At 41.8% G+C, this 22,507-nt stretch overlaps 1 protein-coding gene across 5 annotated transcripts in view; it reads right to left on the bottom strand.

Annotated features, from left to right (window-relative positions):
- The window catches only part of LOC104689435 (ephrin type-A receptor 6), a 388,920-nt gene extending 369,937 nt beyond the window's left edge, over positions 1-18,983 (bottom strand). For 2 of the 5 annotated variants that reach the window (XM_039556175.1, XM_039556185.1), the window contains exon 1: positions 18,764-18,980. In XM_039556175.1, the coding sequence (XP_039412109.1) occupies positions 18,764-18,866 (103 nt within the window). In that variant the 5' untranslated portion in view covers positions 18,867-18,980. Of the gene's footprint in view, positions 1-18,763 lie in introns of all 5 variants that reach the window. The other 3 variants (XM_039556179.1, XM_039556198.1, XM_039556188.1) reach the window with 2 other exon arrangements.
- Between the last annotated feature and the right edge of the window lie 3,524 nt (positions 18,984-22,507).

Genomic DNA, 22,507 nt, shown 5'->3' with positions numbered 1-22,507 from the left:
CTCTTCAAGGGGGGTAGAAACTTCACACTGGAGTTCATGGGCATAATCAAACCCGCCCTAGGCACCCATTCTTCTTTGCCCTGCTCTGATCCAAAGACGCAGCCTCTCTAATAGGAAAGAACGAAACGGTATGGCAAAGGTTTGTTGCCTTTTCCCAATGCACACCTGGGGAGGTTGATACAGAAGTACCCTTCAACCTCAACATCTGTCTTTTTTTAAGTGGACTGAGAAGTGTGGAATGTGGAGTTTTCCACAGCAGTCCCTTTAAAGAAAGAAGTTTTGAAGAGAACAGCTGATAACGTCACAAATAGGAATGGGGAGGACAGATGGCCTCTCTCTTGACTACTCAAGTAGTCACTCAATAATCATAATGAAAAATTTGCAGTTTGATGACTCTGAGGAACAGAAGAGACCAATGTCAGGAGAGGGACAAAGGCTGAAGCAACTGAAGTTTGTGCTTGACTGGCAGCACAGCCCCTGAAGAGCTGTTTGAGAATCTCTGGCTCAAGAACTAAGACAAAGGACCAGTCCAGAATTTTTGGCAGAGCCCTTGAGGGTGGTGTGTTCAGAGCCGCAGAGCTGCTTCAGACAAGCTGAGAGCAAGAAGTGGGAGTCTGAAACTCTGACACAGAGGCAAACCTGAGATGGGAACAACAGTCAGGGAAGTTCCAGACAAAGGTAGGCTCTTCTGCAGCGCCCAGGCCCACTACTTCTGTAGTTCAGCATAACTTTTTAACTCCAGGCAGCTAAATCAGAGTGTACCTACATCCAGTCCATATTTTTACATCATAAAAAATGAAATGGGGTCATTCCTATTTTGCAGGCAGAAAAGTTACAATGCAGAAAGCAAAGCAAATCTGCATCCAGGCAGGAAATAGCAGGTCCTGACTCACCTGCTTTTGCCAGCCAACAGGAATGCTAAGCTTGTCTGTATGAAGTGGTGCAGGGGCTGGAAAAGCCCATCAGTTGCAGAGCTCTAGTCTGAACTACCACTCAGAATTCATCCACAAGCCATACAAATGGGCCTCCAGAAGTGACAGGACATTTATTATTATCCACTCCAGACCTATGGCAATGCCACACAAACAGGATGAAGATACTATTTCATACTGAAATAGAAAGACATGCTCCCTGATCTCCCTATTGACCCAATGTCCTGGTTCTGGCTGGGATAGAGATCATTTTCTACTTAGTAGCTGGTGCAGTGCTGTTTTGGATTTAGTATGGGAATAATGAGGGTAACACAGCAATGTTTTGTTGTTGCTGGCTAATGCTCACCCCAAGCCCAGGACTCTTCGAGTCTCATGCTCTGCCAGTGGGCAGGTGCACAAAAGGCTGGGAGGGAGCATGGCCAGGATACCTAAACCAAATTGGCCAGAGGGATATTCCACACCCCAGAACACCATGATCAGTGTATAACCTGCAGGGTGTCGGCTGGAAGGGGCTGATCATTGCTCAGGAATGGGCTGAGTGATGTGTGAGAGATGAGTAACTGTGTTGTGCATCACTTGCTTTTCTTAGGTTTTGTTTGTCTCTCTTTTTAATCCCAACTGTTGTTCTTTTTCATCACCATTATTATTATGATTATTATATTACATTTTACTTTGTTTCAGTTATTAAACTGTTCTTATCTCAACCAACAAGGTTTTACTATTTTTGATGCTCCTCCCCATGCCACCAGGGAGGGTCGAGGGATTGAGCAAGTGGCTGCCTTGTACTTGCAATGTACCAACAATGACACCTAAGAAAGCAAGTGACATGCAGAGGATAGAGGAGGACTACTAAGTCTACATTTGGGGTTTTTCTGCTGGTTAGAGGCAATGTGGTTAGTAATGACTTTAGCTGTCAGTAGATAAGGCAAGTCATCAGTAGAGCCACGAGTTCTGGGCATATCAAAGCAGAAGCAGTCATGACTTTCAAATGCGTAAATGCTCTCAAGCAAATTGATCGGTTTTTCTCCTTTGCTTCTTGAAGTGGTATCTCATTTTTTTGATACGTTATCTGCCTGAGAAGTGAACTATTTAAATACAGCTGGCCTTACTGCTATAGCCTGAAAGTGACCATGATGCACAGAGAAGGAGTTTAGCAGAAGTCATATGAAAAAAACCTTCCAGGTTGTAACATAAAGGCAACTCAGAAAATGAGGTTACCATTTGGCTACATTACATGTTTTCTTCTTTTTTTTTAAACACAGAACCTCAAAAATACACCAAAAGAAATGCAAATTCTTAGAAAGCAGAGTTGTTACACTCGTGACAAATATTCCCCGAGATATCTCCTAGGTTTATATTCATGATGTTAAAATGTTTTTTAACTCCTTTGATTAAATATCCACACAGCTAGTCAGTTTAATGTTTTTGAGCTTTGTAATTCTCTGTTTCACTTCATCAATCTGTCACTTTTTCCACTAGCTTTTCATTTATAATTTATGGTGTCAAGCACCAAGTTTTCACAGCATGAACATTTTACAGGTGCTAGGTCAGGCTGTCAAGCTAAAGTACATGCTAATAACCAGTAGCTTTGAAAAATCTTGGTCTCTATGTACAGTGGAACATGAGCATGAAGGTTCAACTGTTTTTATCAATTAATCAAGTTTGCAATACCTTTAACATTATCAACAAATAAATATACAGCATCTTGTCACTTACTTGACAGGACATAAGTTTGACTATCTAACCAAAGATCAAATTACTTAAAATATTGGACAGCATGGAGTACTCACCTCTACTATGCACAGACTTTGAGCTTTGAATGATATACTTTTAACACACATTTATGGAGATTTAAATTTCAAAGATAACTGAAGAGCATTAAATAGATCTGAGAATGCCATCATTCATGTAATAAACTGTTGAGTAACTGGTCTTGTATTCCACAGTATACAGCTACTCTCTTTTTCCTTTTGTGACTATAAAATAATCTAACTGGAGAAAATAAACTAATTTTTCTGATTTCACATCAGGAAGTGAAAGTAAAAAGACTGCTTTTGCATTTTTTTAAAATTTATTTTTCAAATTTTCTGTAGTGCAGGAGGTGATATAGACAGGTACAGCACTACATCAGTAAAGGCAAGTGCTGGAAAGGCAGCAGCTCTCTGGGACTCGGCTCAAAGCATCGCTTCAAAGGGCTACTTGAGACTTAAGTGCCTGTTACACAACCCAGTGATGCAAGAGCAATGTCACTGAGGATGGCTGGAGCACTGCCCAGGGACTCTGCAGGCAATGCCAAATATAGTCTATATAATAATACACACACACTGCTAGTGAAGAAGACAGGAACCTTTATGTTTGAATGATTACCACAAAGGAAATGTTTGAATTAAAAAGTGCTTTATGACATTTTTCTTCAAAACTTTTTTTCCCTGCTCTTTTGCCATTCTTCCTGAAATGTCTGAGCACAAAAAACATGACAAGCGGACAAACAGCACCACAACTGTGGTTTGTAGAGATGAGTTACTCTATTAAGGGAAATACAGGCAATAATTTAAAAAAATATTCTTTCCTCCTATCTGAGGACTACAATATAATGCTCAATGAAAATGCTCAATTTGTCTGGGAAGGCTATCCAGTATACCACATAATTATAGAATAGTTCAGGTTAGAGGGGTCCTCTACAGATTATCTAGTCCAGCTGCATTGACAGGGACATCTTCCACTATCCCAGACTGCTCCAAACCCCATCCAACCTGCCCTTGAACACTTCTAGGGATGGGGCATCCACAGTTTCTCTGGGCAACCTGTGGCAGTCTTTCACCACCCTCCCAGTAAGGAATCTCTTCTTTATATCCAGTCTAAATCTACCTTCCTTCAATTTAAACCAGAGAGGAAGAGAGATGTTATGTTCAAAAGCCAAAAAAAAACAAAAACAAAAACAAAAACAAAAACAAAAACAAAAAACAAAAAACATAACAGAAGGCAGAACTGGAACTGAAGGAAAAGAGGGATTGGAGAATGCAGGAGAGGTACTGAAAAGTGGTAACATTTAAAGGCTGTACAGGAAGACAATGAACACTGTTAAGAAGAAACATTATTATTCTTTGCACATCAGGAATGAGGCAGGAGCTGGAATGTGGATACAGCTAACAGGTTTTGCACACATTTGCCTCCATTAAAACAACTTGTCACCACAACTGTAGCTAGAATCCAAAATATGTCATCAGTAACTGATTAGTGTAAAATTCTAAATCGCTGGCTTTCAAAATACAGCAATTTACCAGACATACTAAAACTAAGACAACTAAAGCTGTCTTCGCTTCTCATTTCAGACTGCATGGCAGAAGGCAAGAAGCAAGGTTTCATTTTCATTAATGACAGAGTTATTCTGGAATAAACAATATCCTTGATAGAGTTAGCATACATTAAATTGACACGGTTGGATCTATGAATAGTTTCAGGCCAAGCATTTTTTTACCTCGTGTATGGGGATTTATTTTGGCCTGTAAAAAGAACTATCAAGGATTATAAGGAGTCAGGCGGAGAAAATCAGTGTTAAGGAAATAGTTTATGGTTAAAATTAAGTATATGATTACATCCGTAGTTAAAAGTGCTACTATAAAGGGGATAACATGTAAAATTTGTGGTGATCCGATGTTTTTATTGTATTTTTGTATGTTCTTTGTACCCCAATGGTTCATCCCTACCTTCCCCACTCCTACTCCCAGTTGGTCTGCCCCAGATCCAAGCCGCTCCCCCAGTGCTCCCAATATGGTTATCCTCTCCCTTTGTTCTGGCACCTTCCCTATCAATCACCCAAACCCCTCCTGGAGTTCTGGATTGTTCTGTGTCTGTCACCCGAGCCCTCCCTAATTACCCTTCCATGGTCCCCGTCAGTCCCTCGAGACCCTGCCCCCTCGGGTACCTCCCCCCTTGGAAATCCCCTGAACCTCGATGCCCCATTGGGGCATGTGGCCCCTCTCCCTCCACCCCTCGAGACTATTGATCCACCTGAATGTCTATCCCTGTCCATATCCCTCCCCCAAAGACCCCTATTGGTCCCCTGTCGGGCCATCCCCCGCTGTAACACCTTCCTTTATAAGGTGTTGCACAGAGTTGCTCTGGGCTTGGCTCCCTGGACTCCTTTTGGGCGGTAAACCTGAAGCTGTATCCAAAGGCAACCCTCCCCACAACTTGTCTTCTCCCTCACTGGGGCTGCTGACAGCCACAGCACCTGGAGCTTCAGCTTTCCTGCTCCAGAGGAGCAGCTTTAAAGCCGGGAGCCTTCGGCTGCTCCCCACTGCTGCCGCACACCGCAGGTGCTGGCCCGGCTGAGGAGAGCGGTCACTGCGACAAAAACTGAATACTGATTTGTCACACAAAGTTCATAAACCCACACCGATTGATCTAAAGCCTCCTTTATTACTAGAGCTTGCAACCACCTTACCTGAGCAACTGGAAACACTTTCCCACCTGTTCAAAATCATTCTCAGCCTATGAATGGAATATTTGCTCATGGCAGGTTGCTCTACATTCTCCACAAATGCAATCAATTATTGTTTAGTGCTGTTTCCCATCACTAGTAATGAATGCCTTGATCGGAATCTCAGTGTGCTTTTTTGACTGCCCACGGTCCCTTCATTTCCAGTGCTTGCTCTCAATCAGATCGAGTGATTTAAATCTCATACTTAATTTAAAACACATGAAGGGGGAATTTTAAGATATTTCATTCGTGTAAATACCAGATTTATAACAATGAATAGTATCTTTTATATTGCTACACAGCTCAATTTACTTCATCTAAAAGCAATATAACAGAGTAAGCACTGAGCAATCCTAATAGCCAAGCAGAATGAAATTAAGGAAGAAAAAGCTGACATCTGAATCGTAATGCATTAAGGTAAAATTACAGCTGAATTTGAGGATAATTTTATTCAATTTGACTTCACGAAAGCAGTACTTCTTCAGCATTAATTCAGAATTATACAAACCAAGAAGTGGTTTGAATCTATAAAAATTATTTATGTTTTCTTTTAAGATATCATTAAATTGCTGTTTGTGTGACAACACCATATTGGTAGTGAGCATTTTAGGTTATAATGTACATTTCATTGTATAAATGCCAGAAATAAGACTGGGTTAGGCAACTGAAGTTGTGTAAAAGAGTTTTTAGCTGCTTTAAATACAGCTAAACGTGAGCAAGTTCATAAAAGGCATGGTTTTGAGACATTTAACTGTGGAATTCATGGTGCAATTCCTCAAAAATAAGTCACGAGGCTGATCTTACTTCTTTTTTAAGTAATGTTCTTGACCAGGATAGGCTTGGTCTAATGGGTTTTTTTTCATGGAAAAGTTGGGAGGCATTGCCAACTCAACTACAGGCTGAAACTCTATTGGGGGGGGGTGGACTATTGGAAGAGAAGGAATAATTCTTCCTATCTGGGATAATAAAGAAGAAAGGACATTAAATATGAATTATCAGACAATCCAAAGGGAGCCGAGTAGAATTTATTTTATGAAATAGGAGTGTAGCAGCAGCCACCTTCATATTAACTGCTGACAAGCCAACCAAGCACCAATCCAACAACATGGGAATGAAGGAGACAAAAATCCCAGAAAATGCCCAATATTCATCAAAGTTAAAATGCTACTGTTGCACAAAGTACCAGTCAAATCTTAGCAGCAAAGGTGTATGTGGTCCTGGCCACTTTTTTTTCAAGAAAGAGTGAATTAAACAGGATGAAGAATTAAGCAAAGGCAACTGTAACTGTCGCAGAGATCAGAAATCTCAAATGAAAGACAAAAGCCACACACCAAACCCCAAAAGAAGAGATGTGACTCCTCCTACAACAGTGAGCTGGATAAAAAGTGAGAATGGAAAGATGGTCTTAAGCTTTGGAACAATGCCAGCACAAGCATAAATGAGGAAGCACCATTCACTAATAAATGCAGCCCATAAACGTATTTGAATTTCACAGCACTGAAGTTCAGAACAACTTTCCACCAGGAGCAATGAGGGAACATGGCTTAACTAGATTTAAGGTGAAAGTTAGTAATTGTATACAGCATCACAGGAGGCATTTGATGGTGGTAACAAAGCTTTTTCCCAAACCTTTGCTACAGAGCCCCTCAATGCAGCGTAAATAATTTTGGCACATACTACTATAATGCAAATACAGCTCTTTCTCTCAAGAATAATTAAAAATGCTTTCAATGCCAGTAATGTTACAGTGACATATTTTCCTCACTGCCATGGAAATGAAGCCACTTGCTGAATGATAAACTGCTCCTTCCACTGCTAATTTCATTTCCTGTCTTGGAAGCCAAGGGTCACCTCTCCCTCCAACCCATCTGCTTTTGGTTCACAGTAAAAAGAACTTAAATAATAATTGAACCCTCCTCACAGAATTTCAATACAGATCTCTGCAAACTACTGCATTTATCTTAAACGTAAGTGTCCAAAGGGCATAATCCACATTATGGACTAATAGCCTGTAAAACTGCATTTTATGAACTGTAGCAGTTTTCAGCAATAAAAAATAGAATCAATGGACTCAAGTTGGTAACATTTCTTTCCTACTTCACATTGGAATTAATTCAATTTTTGTATTTTTTAAATTATGTACATTTTAAAAAGCACTAGAACCTGTTTGGAGTCTACAAATCTCTATGCTTACAGCTATGTATGACATACTGTTATAGAAACCTTCTTTTTTAACCACCAGACTAGACTCAAAATTCTGTAAATTACAATATTCACATAAGAAAGTCAGGAAAGTTAGATTGTTTTTTTATCTTCTCTTCCGTCTTCCTATTTTCTTCCCCTCCTCTCCCTTATCAGAAATGTACAGTTCCATCTCACTATCTGAATAAACGATAGCTCACTGCTATTTTAGCTTTAGTCATAAAAATTCATTACTTCAGTGTAATGAAAATCGTACTGATGTGCCTCACAACTGCATAAATGTTTCTCTGCTCAAAGAACACTACCTCCATGAAGCTCAGCAAAAAGAGTTTTCCTTTATTCATAAAGCATTTCATAGCAAGACTATTTCTTCATTTCTTTCTATAGTTTTCTTAGTTTAAACCAGATCAAAAAGCTTTTAACACATGTCCCATGAAATAAAGGCCCTGAAACCCAGACATTCAAAGTAATTTTTTTTTTTGTGCATGTTGAATAACTGTGAAGTCAACCTGAGCTGCTACCTGGCAGCTCAAATAATCAGGTAATTTGGATGATGCATTCACTGAATTCAGTGCAATCACATCTCATCTGGAGATAAGAACACCAGATATCAGAAGAGAATAGCTTAGGTCAGAGAAAGACTCAAGCAGACAAAATCACAGTTAAAGATAAAATATTTCAGTGCAAAAGACTGAACAGTTCTTCAGTCCCTCTTTCCACAGACTGAACATCAACTCATTAACTTTTTGTTTTCCTACAGACACTAAGAAAAAGAAGACCCTTAACTAAACAGTGCTTAACTGAAGGGTATTATTTTATATAAACCAAATACTGCACCACTGAATTACAGTGTATCCTTGATTTTATTTACACAACTCAGTGCAGTTCCAGATGATTCACTTCAGCCATCCATGCTTGCAAAGGGACATACAGTAAATTACCTTTGTGCAGGAAAAATATTTGGCTATTTGGGGATTTTTTCATTCATTTATTCCCACTTCTGGAATTTCAGGTGAATTACTAGAACCTTCCAATTTAACAGGGTGAGTCCCTTACAAAAATGAAGTCATTTGATTCCACCAACACTGACACATGTAGTTACTAACTACACTGGGGGGTGGTAAGGAAAGCTGTAGGGAACACTAATGTAAATTATCTGCTAACAGAGCACATGGAAAACTCCTGTTTTGAGGAATGTGTACAAGTGAAGAAGATACTTAGGCCAAACATCTCCACAGGGTTTTTACAAGGACCTTTTTATCAAAGGGCCACATTTCACATTTACTCAAATAACATGGAAATAATACTGACAGCTCAGGAGAGAAAAGAAAGACCAGACCAGGATCTCTATCGCCGCAGCCACACCATGATTCAGTGGTTTTATCAAAACTCAGAAATTGTAGGGGTATTTTGGACTCATCTAAACCTTCAAGCAATTCAGAATTTCATAGAAAAAGAATTAATTTCTGTTCTACATAAAACAAACTAGATTATAAACCATCCAGCCCTCCAGGCTGAAGCCTGAACAATCAGATGAGCTACATGGTAATTTATCCATTAACCTTTACAATGTGTGTCCCATGATCCACCTGAACCACAAATGGAGGAACAAATGCAAATCAAGAAGAACACTGTTGTCACTAGATTTAGTGTAATCTATATACAGTTCTAAATGTCAACATCTAATCAAGCCTAATCTATTATTGATCTCCTTTTTTGTTTTCAAAATATTCATCTACGGCACAAATTTCCATCAGCTTTTATTTCTTCAGGCACACCTCTCAAGTATAAAATGCATCTGTCAGACTAGAGCTATTAAAAATAATTTCCTAATTTGCTTTAAAGCAATTGAAACCTACTAATGCTAAGGCCTCGGGACATTACTTAAAATCCAAACTACTCATTACACAATTTGTAAGGCAAATTATTAGTGGTAAAGTGAATAGGATAAGCACTACTGGAACTTTCCATGTACTCAGTGATGCTGCAGGGATGCCATGAGAAAGGAACAGCCTCAGAAACTCCCTACAAGGGTGACCTCCACCAACCTCCTCTATGGTTATGGCTCTTGTTACTCAACTCTTTGAACTTCCAACACCGTTTTTTGCCTTCTAAACATGGAGTTTAAACACGGAAAATGCAAGTTTCAAAATTCCTTTGCTGCTTCATGTAATCTACTGGCAAGGTGCATGTTTTCATTATCATCTAATGCTTACACCCTGGAAGATGGCAGCTCTCTTGCCTTAAGTAATTCAGATCATTTAGTAGAGGATTACACTGTCAATCTAAATAAAAACACCCTATGTGAATGATAGTTGAAGAGGGGGAGAGAAAAAAAATGAAGCTTCAGAATATAAAATTTGCAGTAGAAAAGGAAAGTTTGTATTACCTAAATTTTTACACTAATGGGATTAGCAAGTCCCACACTTAGAAGTCAGGAAAAGCCAGAGCTGAAGTAGTCCCTGTGGCTCAGAGTCTCCATCAAAGAGAGCTGGTTCCCGTGACAGTGGGAGTCAAACAGCTCCCTGGGCCAGCTGGCCAAGGTTCCTGCTGTGAGGTTCAGGCCTTGCCCTCAGGAAGGGTCTTAAGACACCAGGTACTCAAAATGGCAAGAAGGTTTCAGGTCTTTAATTTGTGTGGTACAAATCTACTTCATCTTCAGTGACCATTTTGAGAGACTGGGTTTTGATACATCATGGATTTTAAAACAGGAAGACAGTGCTCCTAGCAGAGAACAACTTTGTTATGGACAGGAAGAAAAATGAGTTTCACTGAAGACTACACTGAAAGCCAAGGTACTGTATCTACCTCTGCCACCTACGTGTGAGCACATCAAAAACTAATTCCTTGGAATTTGCACTGGGTGTCACAGACTGCTGGTCACCTGAACTAAAAGCTTTGGTCTTTAACTCTTCTCCTCAGATCAGTGCTATAAAGACATGAAGGCTTATTCAAAAGAATATTGTGAAAATAGTAGTTTTGAAGAGATCCAACACTGAAAAAAGAACTCTCTGTGCAGCCTAAAGTTTGCACAGAGCCTTGGATTAAACAACAGTGACGAAAAATGCTGGTGGATTCCTTCCAGCCACCAGCATTCACCCTTCTACGCTAGATGGGATGCCCTTTAGCTAGTCTGTAGGAAAACTGGAGTGTATGTTAATATCATTATATTCACCTCTGTCAAGAGGAACCGTTAAACGTGGAATATTATGTGATTTTCTGGTTGCCTTTTGCAATCCCAGACTTCTTCAGATGCAGCTTTTACGATACCTGTCTCTAGTGGGACCATTTTTCCATCTGTAGTGTCACTCCTTCCTTTTAATACAACACCATCTTACAAAAGCAAATTCTTACCCTTAGCATGAGATGTGTATCTATGTTTCTTAAGAGAGTTAGGTTAACTCTTTCTGAAATTCAGTGTAAATCTGTAATTTAATGACATTTTTACCAAAATCACAGGGTAAGCATTCCTAGTTTTGTCTCTTCACAATAGATTTTGGGTTCCCATTGCATCCGATGGAAGCTGAGTGAGAGTTTGGCTGAGAAGCTGTGTGCCACAGCTCTCATCATGTTTCTCCATACCTAAATGCTAATGGTATTCATATTTACCTAAATTAAATGTTCCTCTAAAAAATAAAGTCCACTCAACTAAATTATTAAATCTAAAATAACCCTCTGAGTGCGTGTTTCTAGTGTATCATTCTGGCATGGACGTGTTTAGCAACTTCTGTAGTACAAACAAAATCAATCTACCAGAGACAAAGGTTTTACATTTCCCTTGCTTTCCTTTTCAAAGGTCTTCAGCAGCCACACAAAACTGGACTGTGCACACAAGGACTGTGGAATTTTATATGGTCCCACTTGGTTTAGCAGAAAGTGCTGGATTCAAACCACATTTTGAAATATGAATCCTTCATCCAAATGCTTTCCGTGCAATCAATTTCCAGCCACAAATACTGGAAGCACTACAGAAGAAAATGGCTAGGTCTCCTTTGATATTTTTTATTATGTCCAAAATATGTTTGAACAATTCTAAATTTTAGCGGAAGTTTTTTCTATAAAATTTGATTTTAAATCAGCAGGTGAAACCCACTGAGAAAATTAGCCTGGGAACATTCAGAAAGATAACTTTACCCCTATTAAAATGCTAGTGCATTATCTTATGGAATGCTTTCTATTTAGCTCTTTTATTCCTTTATTTTAAGCAAGAAGCAACCAGCAGTCAGAGAATACAAATTACAGCAGCAAGTGCACTCTAACCAAGGGTCCCTAGCCAAAACAAATCACTCATTACATGCATCAATGATACTGTTTGCTGTATGTGACTTTTCCCCTTTTGTTCTAGGTGCAGAAGCCATTAAATGGATTGAGGCAGTGGAGCTCCCAGCAAATTCATCTTTTAACTATGTTCTCATTCTGTAGGTGCACCTCCACAGGAGGTTGTCGCACATGGTGCCTGCTGCCCACCTTCCTTCTGCACTGAAGCGCCACAGCACTGACTATTTTAATCTAAAACTTGTGTAATGGCAAAAACATGCTGGCATGAAGGAAAGCTGTGTTATCAATGCAGTTAACATACCCGGATATTGAAATGTTCCCTCTGGATTGCTGTGTTTATGTCACTGCTTCTCACCTAAGTATCGCTTGTGCTGTCCCACTTCCCCTCATCAACGGGATACCGCTCCTCTTGGAGAATCTGCCAGCGAACACCAGACACCTTCAAAGAGTGTCTGGGACTCAGATACCTTACAGCAAATGAAACCACCTCTCAGGAGGAAAAAACATCTGTCAGCTTCTTAGAAATCTACCTAAACACAAACCAGGAATTTCTATTTAGAGACAGAATACATTTTAAATCCTCAGATGATTCTACAGAAAGGACATTTTATTTTTAATCTAATCTCCTCATGAAAGTGCTTTTGAATCTTAAAGACCTGGCCCTACTTGACTGTCAAAAGAAATGGTCAGTCAATAATTTTACAACATTTTTTTACTCTAGTCTTAATTTAAAGATCAAAATACCCCTAACATCCTTTAAAAACACAGGAAGCTTTATATATTTAGAACGGGAATAGATCCATAAAAGAAAGTAATAGTAGCTGCTGGCTTGAAGGCGGAGGAGTACTATGACCTACTGTAAAGCAATTGTTTAAAGAGCAGAAAACTGTTTGTACAGTATCATAAACTGGGGGGGTGGGCAACACCCATGCATTGTTTGGGCAGGGTTTATTATCCATAAAACTATCTACAGCCTCATTAAAATACCTTCATTTATTAAAATTAACAAATCTCTAACTATTAATTATCAAGGTATTCAGCAGCTTTTTTTTTTTTTTTTTTTTTTTCCACAGGATGGTAGAATTTAGTCCGAACACAGATAGCCAAGACAGTAAGTGAGAGAAATGCTAACTTCAAGAAGTATTATGTTGTGTGAGTGAGAAAAATCAGCAGAACTTTCCTACTGACTTGGAAAATCTTTAGGGGGTTTGGGTTTTGCTGAGATGATTTTGGGTTTTGTTTTGGCTTTTAGGGTTTTTTAATACAATGGATTAGCCAGCTTCAGCTATAAAACATGCAGTTTATTTAAAGCCACGATTGGTCTCCAAGCTTTGCTCTGTAACACATTAAAATTAGCACTGAGGTCACAAATGGCTGCTGGATTAACTGAAGTGATTTCTCTTCAATGATTATTTTGAGCAGACTGGTTCTTAGATGTGGGAATGATCAATAGCCAACCTACACAAAAGGTGTTGCAATATTGATAACGAAAGCATCCTTGGAACTAAAATAAGGATAGCTGGAATAAGTGTTAGAATAAGGGGATTATGAGAAACGAACAAGCTAAAGATAATTTCACTGTTGAACTTTAATCACTTTTGTATGGTCCAGAAAGACATACTGAAAAAAATTGTGGTTTTATCATGTGAGAGACATCTTTTCAGCAGTAATTCTCAGTTCTAACACCTTACCATAAAGATTGACATATCATTTACAAGTTGAAAACCAGCTTCTGAAGGCGTATTGTTCACAACAGATAGTTTTTTGTTCACCTCTCCTGCACTGTAACATGGCTTCTGGAGGTCAGGATAGATTTTGGATAAATAATTTATCCAAACTTGTCTATTTCTATCTATTTTATCATTATCCCTGTCACAGAGTTCAGCATGTTAATGGGCATATCAAACACAAGGCCAGCCTCATCTTTGTGTCAATGTCAAGTTGGGGAAATCCAAAGATCCTAATGAAACATTCCAGCTAACACACACAGCTGGAATAGGAATATATCCTAAAGCAGCTATACTGTATTGGGATATAAGAACAGTAAAATGCTTCCCATATTGTACACATGAGTAATTTTCCCCAAATCCCTAATCAGTTAAATGAGATTTTTAAACATTAGACTTTTCATCAAAAAAGAAAAAAAAAAGCCAACAAGATGGGTATTGACTTACTCTGTATATTACTGACAAAGAACTTATTGAACTTCTAGGCTTTCCTAAAATTCTCAAGTGAAAATTCTAACATCAGATACCCTAAACAAGCCCTCATGCCAAGTAATGAACTAAAAGTATCTATCGGGAAACACAGAAGAGATTTTAATAAGAAAAACTCAATTTCCTACATGCTTTTTCATTCTTTTTCTTTGGTAAACTTTTTGACCTCCCAGAGGGAGTGATGTCTGACCAGATAGTTACATTTGTAAACTTCAGGAAACACTTCAATTCCTCTGTGGTGTTTTCACTCCTGTAAATTACATGAAAACTACTGCACTGATTTAGTTTTTAAACTGTATCTGCTTAAGCTATGCATTTATTAATATTTAATATTTCCATGCCAATCATGCTCATTTGTCCAAAAAAACCTTCATATCCAGACAGCACTCAGTACTGCCAAATACAACACCGGGAATGTGTCCTGAACCATTAATTGCAAATCTGTTCATTTCATGGCAGAAAAATACAGGCTTTTGGATAACAAGTCATTTCATGTATATCTACAACTGCAGAGGTTCCCAAGTCTTCATTAGCACACAAGTCCATATGGATGTGGGATTTTACACACTGGTAAAAATGTTCTTAAAAGTTTCTTAAGAACTTGAAACTGAAGTATGATTTTATCTACATGCTGAAAAGGGAATGACACACATTAACTGGCTTTGTTTATTTAATTTTCTCATGTTTTTGTAATGACGTAAAAGCTCATTGAAGTATGAGCTGGACAACTGAACAGCAGAGTTCACCGGGACTAGCACAACACAGGCAGCAGCACAGCCTTTTTACAGTACTTTAAGTCCTCAAAGAGATATCCTCTAGCAGTAAAACATCAGCTTCATTCAGAGAAAAGTTCAGTCTCTCTACACTTAGTCCTTGGTCTCCTTATTGCTACTCAGAAGAAAATCTGAGTTCTGTATTCAGAAAGAGTGCCTGTATGTGGTAGATGGCACTTCTGTAAAAATAAATATGCAAATAAAAATGAGCCAACCTCTTTGATGAATACCTCAAGGTCATTAGTAATCTACCCGATATTTTACTACCAGAATCAAAAAGCTTTATTACCTACTTGGAGCTACCCAATTTACATCAAGTCTAATCATTGTGAAAATAAAGGCTGTATGAATTTCAGAACTGACATTTGACATTATTTCTTATTTCAACTTTTTTTACTGTAAGAAGAAAAAAATGAATGCAGGTGCCTTCTAGAGGTATGAATAGAAAGACCAACCTTGCATAACCTGACAAGAAGTAATGACACCCAGAAACTGAAAAAGCAACAGCTTTTTTACACTTCACTGATAGGCAGGATGCGTTAGAAACTCTGCAAGTTCTGTAGTTGGCTTCAGGAATTAATTGTCTGGTGATGAGATAATGGCAGATACAACCTGAAAGGAGCCAGGGTACAGAAAGTCTTTCTGGTTTACATATATGAAGAAACAAATATGTTTTCTCATTTTTATGTATGTAGAAACATTCATGTGTGCATGCTTAGCACAGGAAACTGTTGAGCCATTACCTGGGATGACCTTTATCTTAAAACGTCCCACATGTTTTGCATAAGGAACTGCACAGGTCAGATGCCATTTTCTGTAATTTTAGGTCTGACAGCAATTGCCCAATTCATTGTGTTCTAGCAAGCAAAGAGCAAAGCTACACCACGGCACGCTGAGATCTTGCACAGTAACCTGTTCATACTGGATGTCACCGACAACCACTGAAAATCTGTATGAACATTCACTCAACCTCCACCATTAACTGAGCCCTCTGTTCCAAGCAGTTCTGCCACATACTGCAGTGCTCACTGCTCCTATGCAATTCCATGGCCTTGCCCACTTACAGGGTTTTTCTGAGCAGTAAAAAATAGCCCTTGGCATGGTCATAATATGTTTTTGAACTGATCACTCCATGAAGATGAGTAAGTTCACTTCCCTGTCAATTGTATTGTTTGTGCCTGCCTTGCTACAGATTCTCTAAGACACCACGCATTGATTTACTGGCTGAAGAATGACAACCTAAGAGCCTTAGAGCTGTATAAAAACATATGTAGTTCTTTCTGTTTGACAAGAACAAAAAAGATTAATCCCAACATGGTTATAATAACAATTTATAAGACCAGAGTATATTATTTTTCTGAAAATCCCTCTTTAACAACAGGAAACAATCCAGTAAGAACGAAGTGGGAGACCTGTCTGTTTACCAAATCAGATTAATAAACCTATTTCCATCCTTTTCACCCAAACAATCAAGAGACCCAAACAAAACATTGCTTTGCAATTTAGTATTAATGTTGGTATGTTTCTGAACACAAAATAGAAGACAAAATGTAACAGATAGCAAAGTTAATAGTTGTAATAATTATTAGTGAAAACCCAACAGCAATTATTGCAAAGGTGTTTTCAACACATGCATGCTGAAAATATCACTTCAGGAAAATTTAAAGAAATTATGTTTCCTCACAAGATTTAAAACAGTACTTTGCAGCTGGGATTCCAAGTGTTAGTAACTAGCATTTTAACCTTCCACATTTAAGTGTTTCCACAAAGGGCAACATTTTTATTGTAGTAACTTCCTTTCCTTAAATTCCTGGATTTAGAACAAGTTATCATTAAAAGCAGACTCTTTTTGCTAGCATTTTATTAACCAGGTGGGGGTGTGTGTATTACAGCACCTGTATTAATTCAGTCTATTTTCAGTTCACTTGGGTTTTGTTAAGTTATATTTAGTGAGCTGTATTTATTACTTGTTTTCTATGGTGATATGGCAGTGCCAAAGGTAAGAGGCTGCTTGTTCTGCTGAAGTTTGGAAGCAACGTGCAAAAAAAGAGGTTACTCAGAAGTTAGGAAATTCACCAGTACTCTCTTGCAGCCAACACCACAACACCTGACCTTGTTAGGAAAAGTTACATCAACATCAAGAAACCACTTCATCCCTGACGTACTTTGATAACTTTTCCCCATCCTTTGCTCACCTTTTAAAACACTATTTAAACACTACTGATTTAATCCCAGAATATCAAATACTAGTTTAGAAACCTAATCTTAGCTGCATTATTTGATAAAAACTCTTTGCCTTTGATGCTATTATGCTGCCTTAGCTATTCTACAACACCAGGAATATATATATTTTTTTTTAAAATCACATCCATGTGTCATGTTAGGCCTTGTGGTAACGCAGCAGACATTAGCATGCACTAATGGCTGTGACATCAAAGGAAAACTGGGTTGTGCCACCATGAGAGTCTGATGTCTTCCAAGACGTAAGAAAGGGCAAAAATCAGCCTTGATACGATTGTAGGCTCTACAATTACAAACTGGAATTATTCATCACATCACATATCATGGGAGAGATAAAGGAATCATACTAACTCGGAATGTCCTTGCCATAACTCACCCTGATGGCACAGGGGCTTTGTGGCCATACCATGGTTCTTCCCCATTCTCTAGAGATCTTATTCTCTGATTTTACTGTTACTGAGGTGGTTACAAAGAACACTGAAAACAAACTGCAGAACAAAAATGTGAAAACACATGAACCGTATATTTGATAGTACTCCACGACTAAACCCAGTTTGTTTTCTTTCCCCATTACTTTCCATCATTGCCAATTTCAACACTCCTTGAAATTCCTGTCAGCAGCAACGTTTAGAGCTACCCTTCAGTTCCTGTATTTTCAGTCACATCACACTAAAACCCAAAAAAAGCCAGATTGCACAAAAATAATGTTAAAGGTACAGAAGAATCATACTTTAGAAGCAGATGCACCCTCTGCAACTTAAATAGAGAAATGTACATAAAACAAGCAGTTCAGGAAATTCTATCCAGATATTTGATAACATATAGTGTGATGTTTCATAATCAGGTCTGGGCTCCTTTCTTCAGCTCTTCCTAACAAAATATTTTATCTTCTGCGTGTGCTACACATTTTTATTTCTATAAACAGAATGATTCCCTTCTTAATCCGGAGGTACTTTTCTTAAGCGCACACCTTACAACCCAAAGAATTAAAATACCGTCTTCAGTGAGACCTGATGAGAATGCACCTGTTACAAAGATCCTAAATGGGTTTTTTTTTCCGACAATCAGCCCGTAGCGTGCAGAGATTAGGTGTTAAGGACAGCCAGGCACCTTTTAACAGTTCGCTCACCAGCAGCAATTCCCCCTAAGGCGCGATGAGCTCTCTCAAACCCATTCTGAAGGGCTTTGCGTTCGGCAGGACCGAAGCAAACCTTAAACCCACAGATCAAGTAAAATGATGCTACCGCTCCACCTCGCCGGGAGGTAACTTTCGGTTCCCTGCTCTCAGTCCCACACCCCGGCGGCTGAGGGTGCCCGGGGCGACCGTGGAGAGCTGCGGGCAGCCGCGGCGTTATCCCCGGCGGGGGACGGCAGCTCGCCCTGCCGGGGCGGGGTGGGCAGCGGAGCCCCGCTACTCCTCTGGCCGCAAGCGCCCAACTTTTGGGGGCGGCAGGAAGGGGTGGCCGCCGGGAGGCGCCCGGTCCCGCATCCCTGTGGCCCCGCATCCCTGTGGCCCCATCCGCGGCCGGGAGAGGCCGAGCTGGCGGCCGCAGGTGCGGACCCTCCCTCACAGCCGTCGCCCGGCGGAAAGTTGCGGGGAGCCCGCAACGCAGCGCACCCGCGGCCGCCCTCACTTACCGTGGTTGCTGGCGACGTGCCCGGCGGCGGCGGGGCGCGCTGTCAGCAGGGGGAGGAAGAGGCCGACTCTCCAGAGCAATGCCCTCACCTCACTACACCCCATGGCTGGTGGCCGCCGAGCGCCCCGCGACCTCGGCCCGCGGAAGCTGCCCGTGCTCCCCCAGGCCGGCGGGGACCGTCGCCGCCCCGCCGGGCTGCGCTGCCTGCACTGCCGCCGGGGGCTGCGCGGGCCGGGGCGGGCGCATCCACCGCCGGGGTCCCGGGGCACGGCGGCAGCCCGGAGGGCGAGGGCGGGCGGGGGCGCCGGGACCCCCGCTGCCGCCCTGCCGCGAGGGGCGGCGGCGCTGGCAACAGGGAGAGCTCCGGCAACTTCCAGGCGCTGGCGGCGGGGGGGGGGTCGCGCCCCTCTCCCTCCGCCGGCTCCGGCCGGTGGCACCTTCAGCCCCGCAGGAGCGCCCCTCGCAGCCTCAGCAGCCTCCTGCACGGGAGCAGCCTCCTCCCCCGGCCGCGCCGCACGGTGTCCCGCATCCCCGGCCGGAGGCAGCGCCGAGGGGCTTCAGGCTCCCACGGTGGAGCGCGACGAGGGCGAGAAGGGCCGGCGACTTCTCACGCTCCCGAATGCATCAAGGAAACTTGCAGGGCGGCATCCCCGACCCTCCGCCGCCGTGCCCGGCTCTGCCGCTCGCCCCTCTCAGTCAGTCTCTGTCTCTCCCCCTCTGCCGCGGAGCAATCAGAAACCAGGCGGCTCTGGTGTGATGTTCGCTGCTCCCTCCTGATTTGCGTGCCGCGCTGCCGGCTGCAGTTTTTTGGTGCCGCCGCTCCCCTGCCGCCCGCGGAGCGCTCTCCCCCTCCTCCGGCGCGGCCGCGGGGCCGCCCCGCTGCGCGCAGCCCGGCGGGTGCCGGGTCCGCCGGGAGCCAGCGCGGCCCCGCGCCGGGGGCGCTCCGGCACTCGCGCCCCGCCAGCCAGCGGGCGGCCCGGCGCGCCCGGGGGCAGCGGGGGAGGGAGGGACGGGCGGACGGAGGGAGGGAGGGGAGGGATGGAAGGAGAGCGTAGGAGCGGCGGCCCCTCCTCAGCCGCCCGCCCGAGGGGAGCGCGGGGTGCGGTGCGGTGCGTGAGGCGGGCGCGGGAAAGCGCCCCCTCGCCTCGGCGCTGCCGGCAGCCGCGGGCCGAGTGCGGCGGGCTCGGCGCTAGAGGGGGTTAGTGGACAAGGCACGGGCAGAGCGCATCCCGGCCGGGGAGCGCCGCTCGGGAGGGGCCGCGGCCGCCGCCGCTTAAAGGGGTGCGGGCCTCCACCCACGGGTGGCGGCGGCTCGCGGGACAGGGGGACCCGCCCGGGGCGGCACTGGGCTGCCGCTGCTCGTTAAAGTTACGCCCAATGGATGCAAGGGACAAGCAAAGCGTGAGGAGACCGCGTCCGAGCATCCCCGGAACATCTACTCTCTCCCTCTATTTTTTTTTTTTTTTTCCAAATTAATTTCTCCGCCAGGTACCAGAGGCGTGTGCAGGGCTGGGGGAGCCGCCTCCGGGGTGTGTGTGTGTGTGTGTGTGTGTATGTGTGCTGATCTGATCCGATCTGATCTGCCGGCTGCTGTCATCCACCCCGGCCAGGTGCGCTGGCACCTGGGATGGGCGCCCTGTGGAAGTGCCGCACTCTCACCACACTCCACATGCCGGCCTATGTCGTTTTTTTTTTTTTTATTATTATTCTGTCGAACATTTCGGTTTCTGGATTTCTACAAAGGCAGGGGAAAAAAAACCCGAAGCCCACAGGAAGATACTCATATACGTATTTCTGCATATGAATCAAACCAGGTGTCTAAATCCACAAGAAAGAGGGGGAAAAAAGAAAAAAAGCTAATTCCCAATGCTTCCCTATGTTCAGAAATCCCATTGAAGTGAATGGGTAATGCAGCTACAAGATTCTGCACCAGAGAATACCAAAGTTCCTGCTGAGGTGCCTAGATAGATGTTCAGAGAAGCTTTGTATGAAAACACTTAACTTTGTAATGCAAGAATAAAGAATGTTTGTAAAATTATTATTCTAAGGATTATTTTCAAAAGAGCTGTTCAATGAGCAAAGCCAACACAGAAATATATATTTATGGGTATTTGGAAGGATCTTTAAAGATTACAGCAAGCCTACAACATTGCAGTATTTCCTATATTTAGCTGTGTTAACAACATCCTATAAGCAAAACTTTTATTCAAAAAGAAGGTCAAACAGGAAAAGCTTAATATTTTGTCTTAGGCTCAAGGGGAGGTAAAAGGAGAAAGTTAAATTTTTAATATTTGGATGTTGGACACCCAAATGGGTGTTAGAGTGTTTAGGTGACCTTTAAAGAGCCCTTCCAACACAAATTATTCTGAGTCCATGAGTCTCAGTACTGTTCTGGTTTAGAATTAACACAGCCAAAAGGAAAGTAGCGCTAACTACCTACTAAGGTTTGCTTTTTTGGGGTAAGGGGTGAGAATTCAGGCTTTAATTCTTCTCAGGTTCCTGGTTGAGTAGTAAGATGCTTCCCCACCAGACTGCCATAAAACAGTAGTGCAGGACATCCTGTATAAAGAGCCCAAGATGAAGATGAGTTGTTTGGAGCAGTGAAGAACACTGCTTGCAACCTCTGAGAAAAATTTTTCACACATTAATGGGAAAGGGCAATTAATTACCACAGCGAAAGTGAACTGAGATTCCTTCCCTCTCTTCTGCTGTTGCATGGTACAGATTTGGGGGTTTTATACCAGGCTTTTTTCTGACAAGTCCAGTAGCATATGTATTTATATGCTTACATCTGTGCAGGCACTCTGCAGACACTTGTGCATCTCCACATCACGCAGGCATTTCCTTCCTGAAGAACCTTGGAAGGTCTGGCTTCCCACTTCTGTTGCTTTTACAAGTCCTGTGAGACTACAGCTGAATACATAAAGGAGGCGGGGAGAGATGTGACAACAGCATAGACAAAATATGTGTGTTTTGTTTCGCAGCTTTGCCTCCTGTGAGCCTTGAACTCCACAAGTCACATGAAACTGTTGGGTAACCAAACAGCTAAAAAGGATGGGTGGCATTCTCTCCACAGTGTCCCTGCACCAGTTTTTAATTTGAATTTTAACAGAATTTCCAGGGGAACAACTTTGGAAGAACAGTGCTCATTCATCTACATACAGATTAAATTTTTATAACTTTGTGTATTATTGTGAATTCCGAATAAAATCTTAGCCATTGTGCTTTTTCAAATGTATGCAAACATACTAAATGCAATAGAGGATGGCAGAGTATTAAATGTAAAGAAGTAGAGTCCTATTTTAATAACATTTTCCCCCTGAAATTTAAAGCCACTTTGTATAATAAACTTTGAAGTAATAAACAGGATAGTTGCACCAGGTAGATAAAGAAGAGGAGCCACAGTCTTCATCCTCAGATTTCTAGAGTGTATTTTTGTAGGAGCAAGGAATTCCATATATTGCCATTCTTATAACAAGCCAGAATGTGACTTGCCCTGTGAACTCCTATTTTTATTATTCTCTTAAAAAAAGGGATAACTTTTCTGCTAATAATAAACAAAAAGCCAAACAGGAAATATAGGATATAAATTACACATAATAGGTTGTCTTTTGTTCTTTGTGTAGTTAACTATACATGATTTGTCTTTAGTGGTGTTAATTATAGTAAAACTATGACTTCCTCTAAAAAAAACCCCAAAAGCCATTCATTTTTCATTAACATTTCTGATAATATAATGTTGGTT

The sequence above is a fragment of the Corvus cornix genome, chromosome 1, assembly GCF_000738735.6.
Source record: "Corvus cornix cornix isolate S_Up_H32 chromosome 1, ASM73873v5, whole genome shotgun sequence".
Taxonomy (NCBI): domain Eukaryota; kingdom Metazoa; phylum Chordata; class Aves; order Passeriformes; family Corvidae; genus Corvus; species Corvus cornix.
Note: the sequence above shows the minus strand (reverse complement) of the source record. Positions and strands in the feature narration are given on the sequence as shown.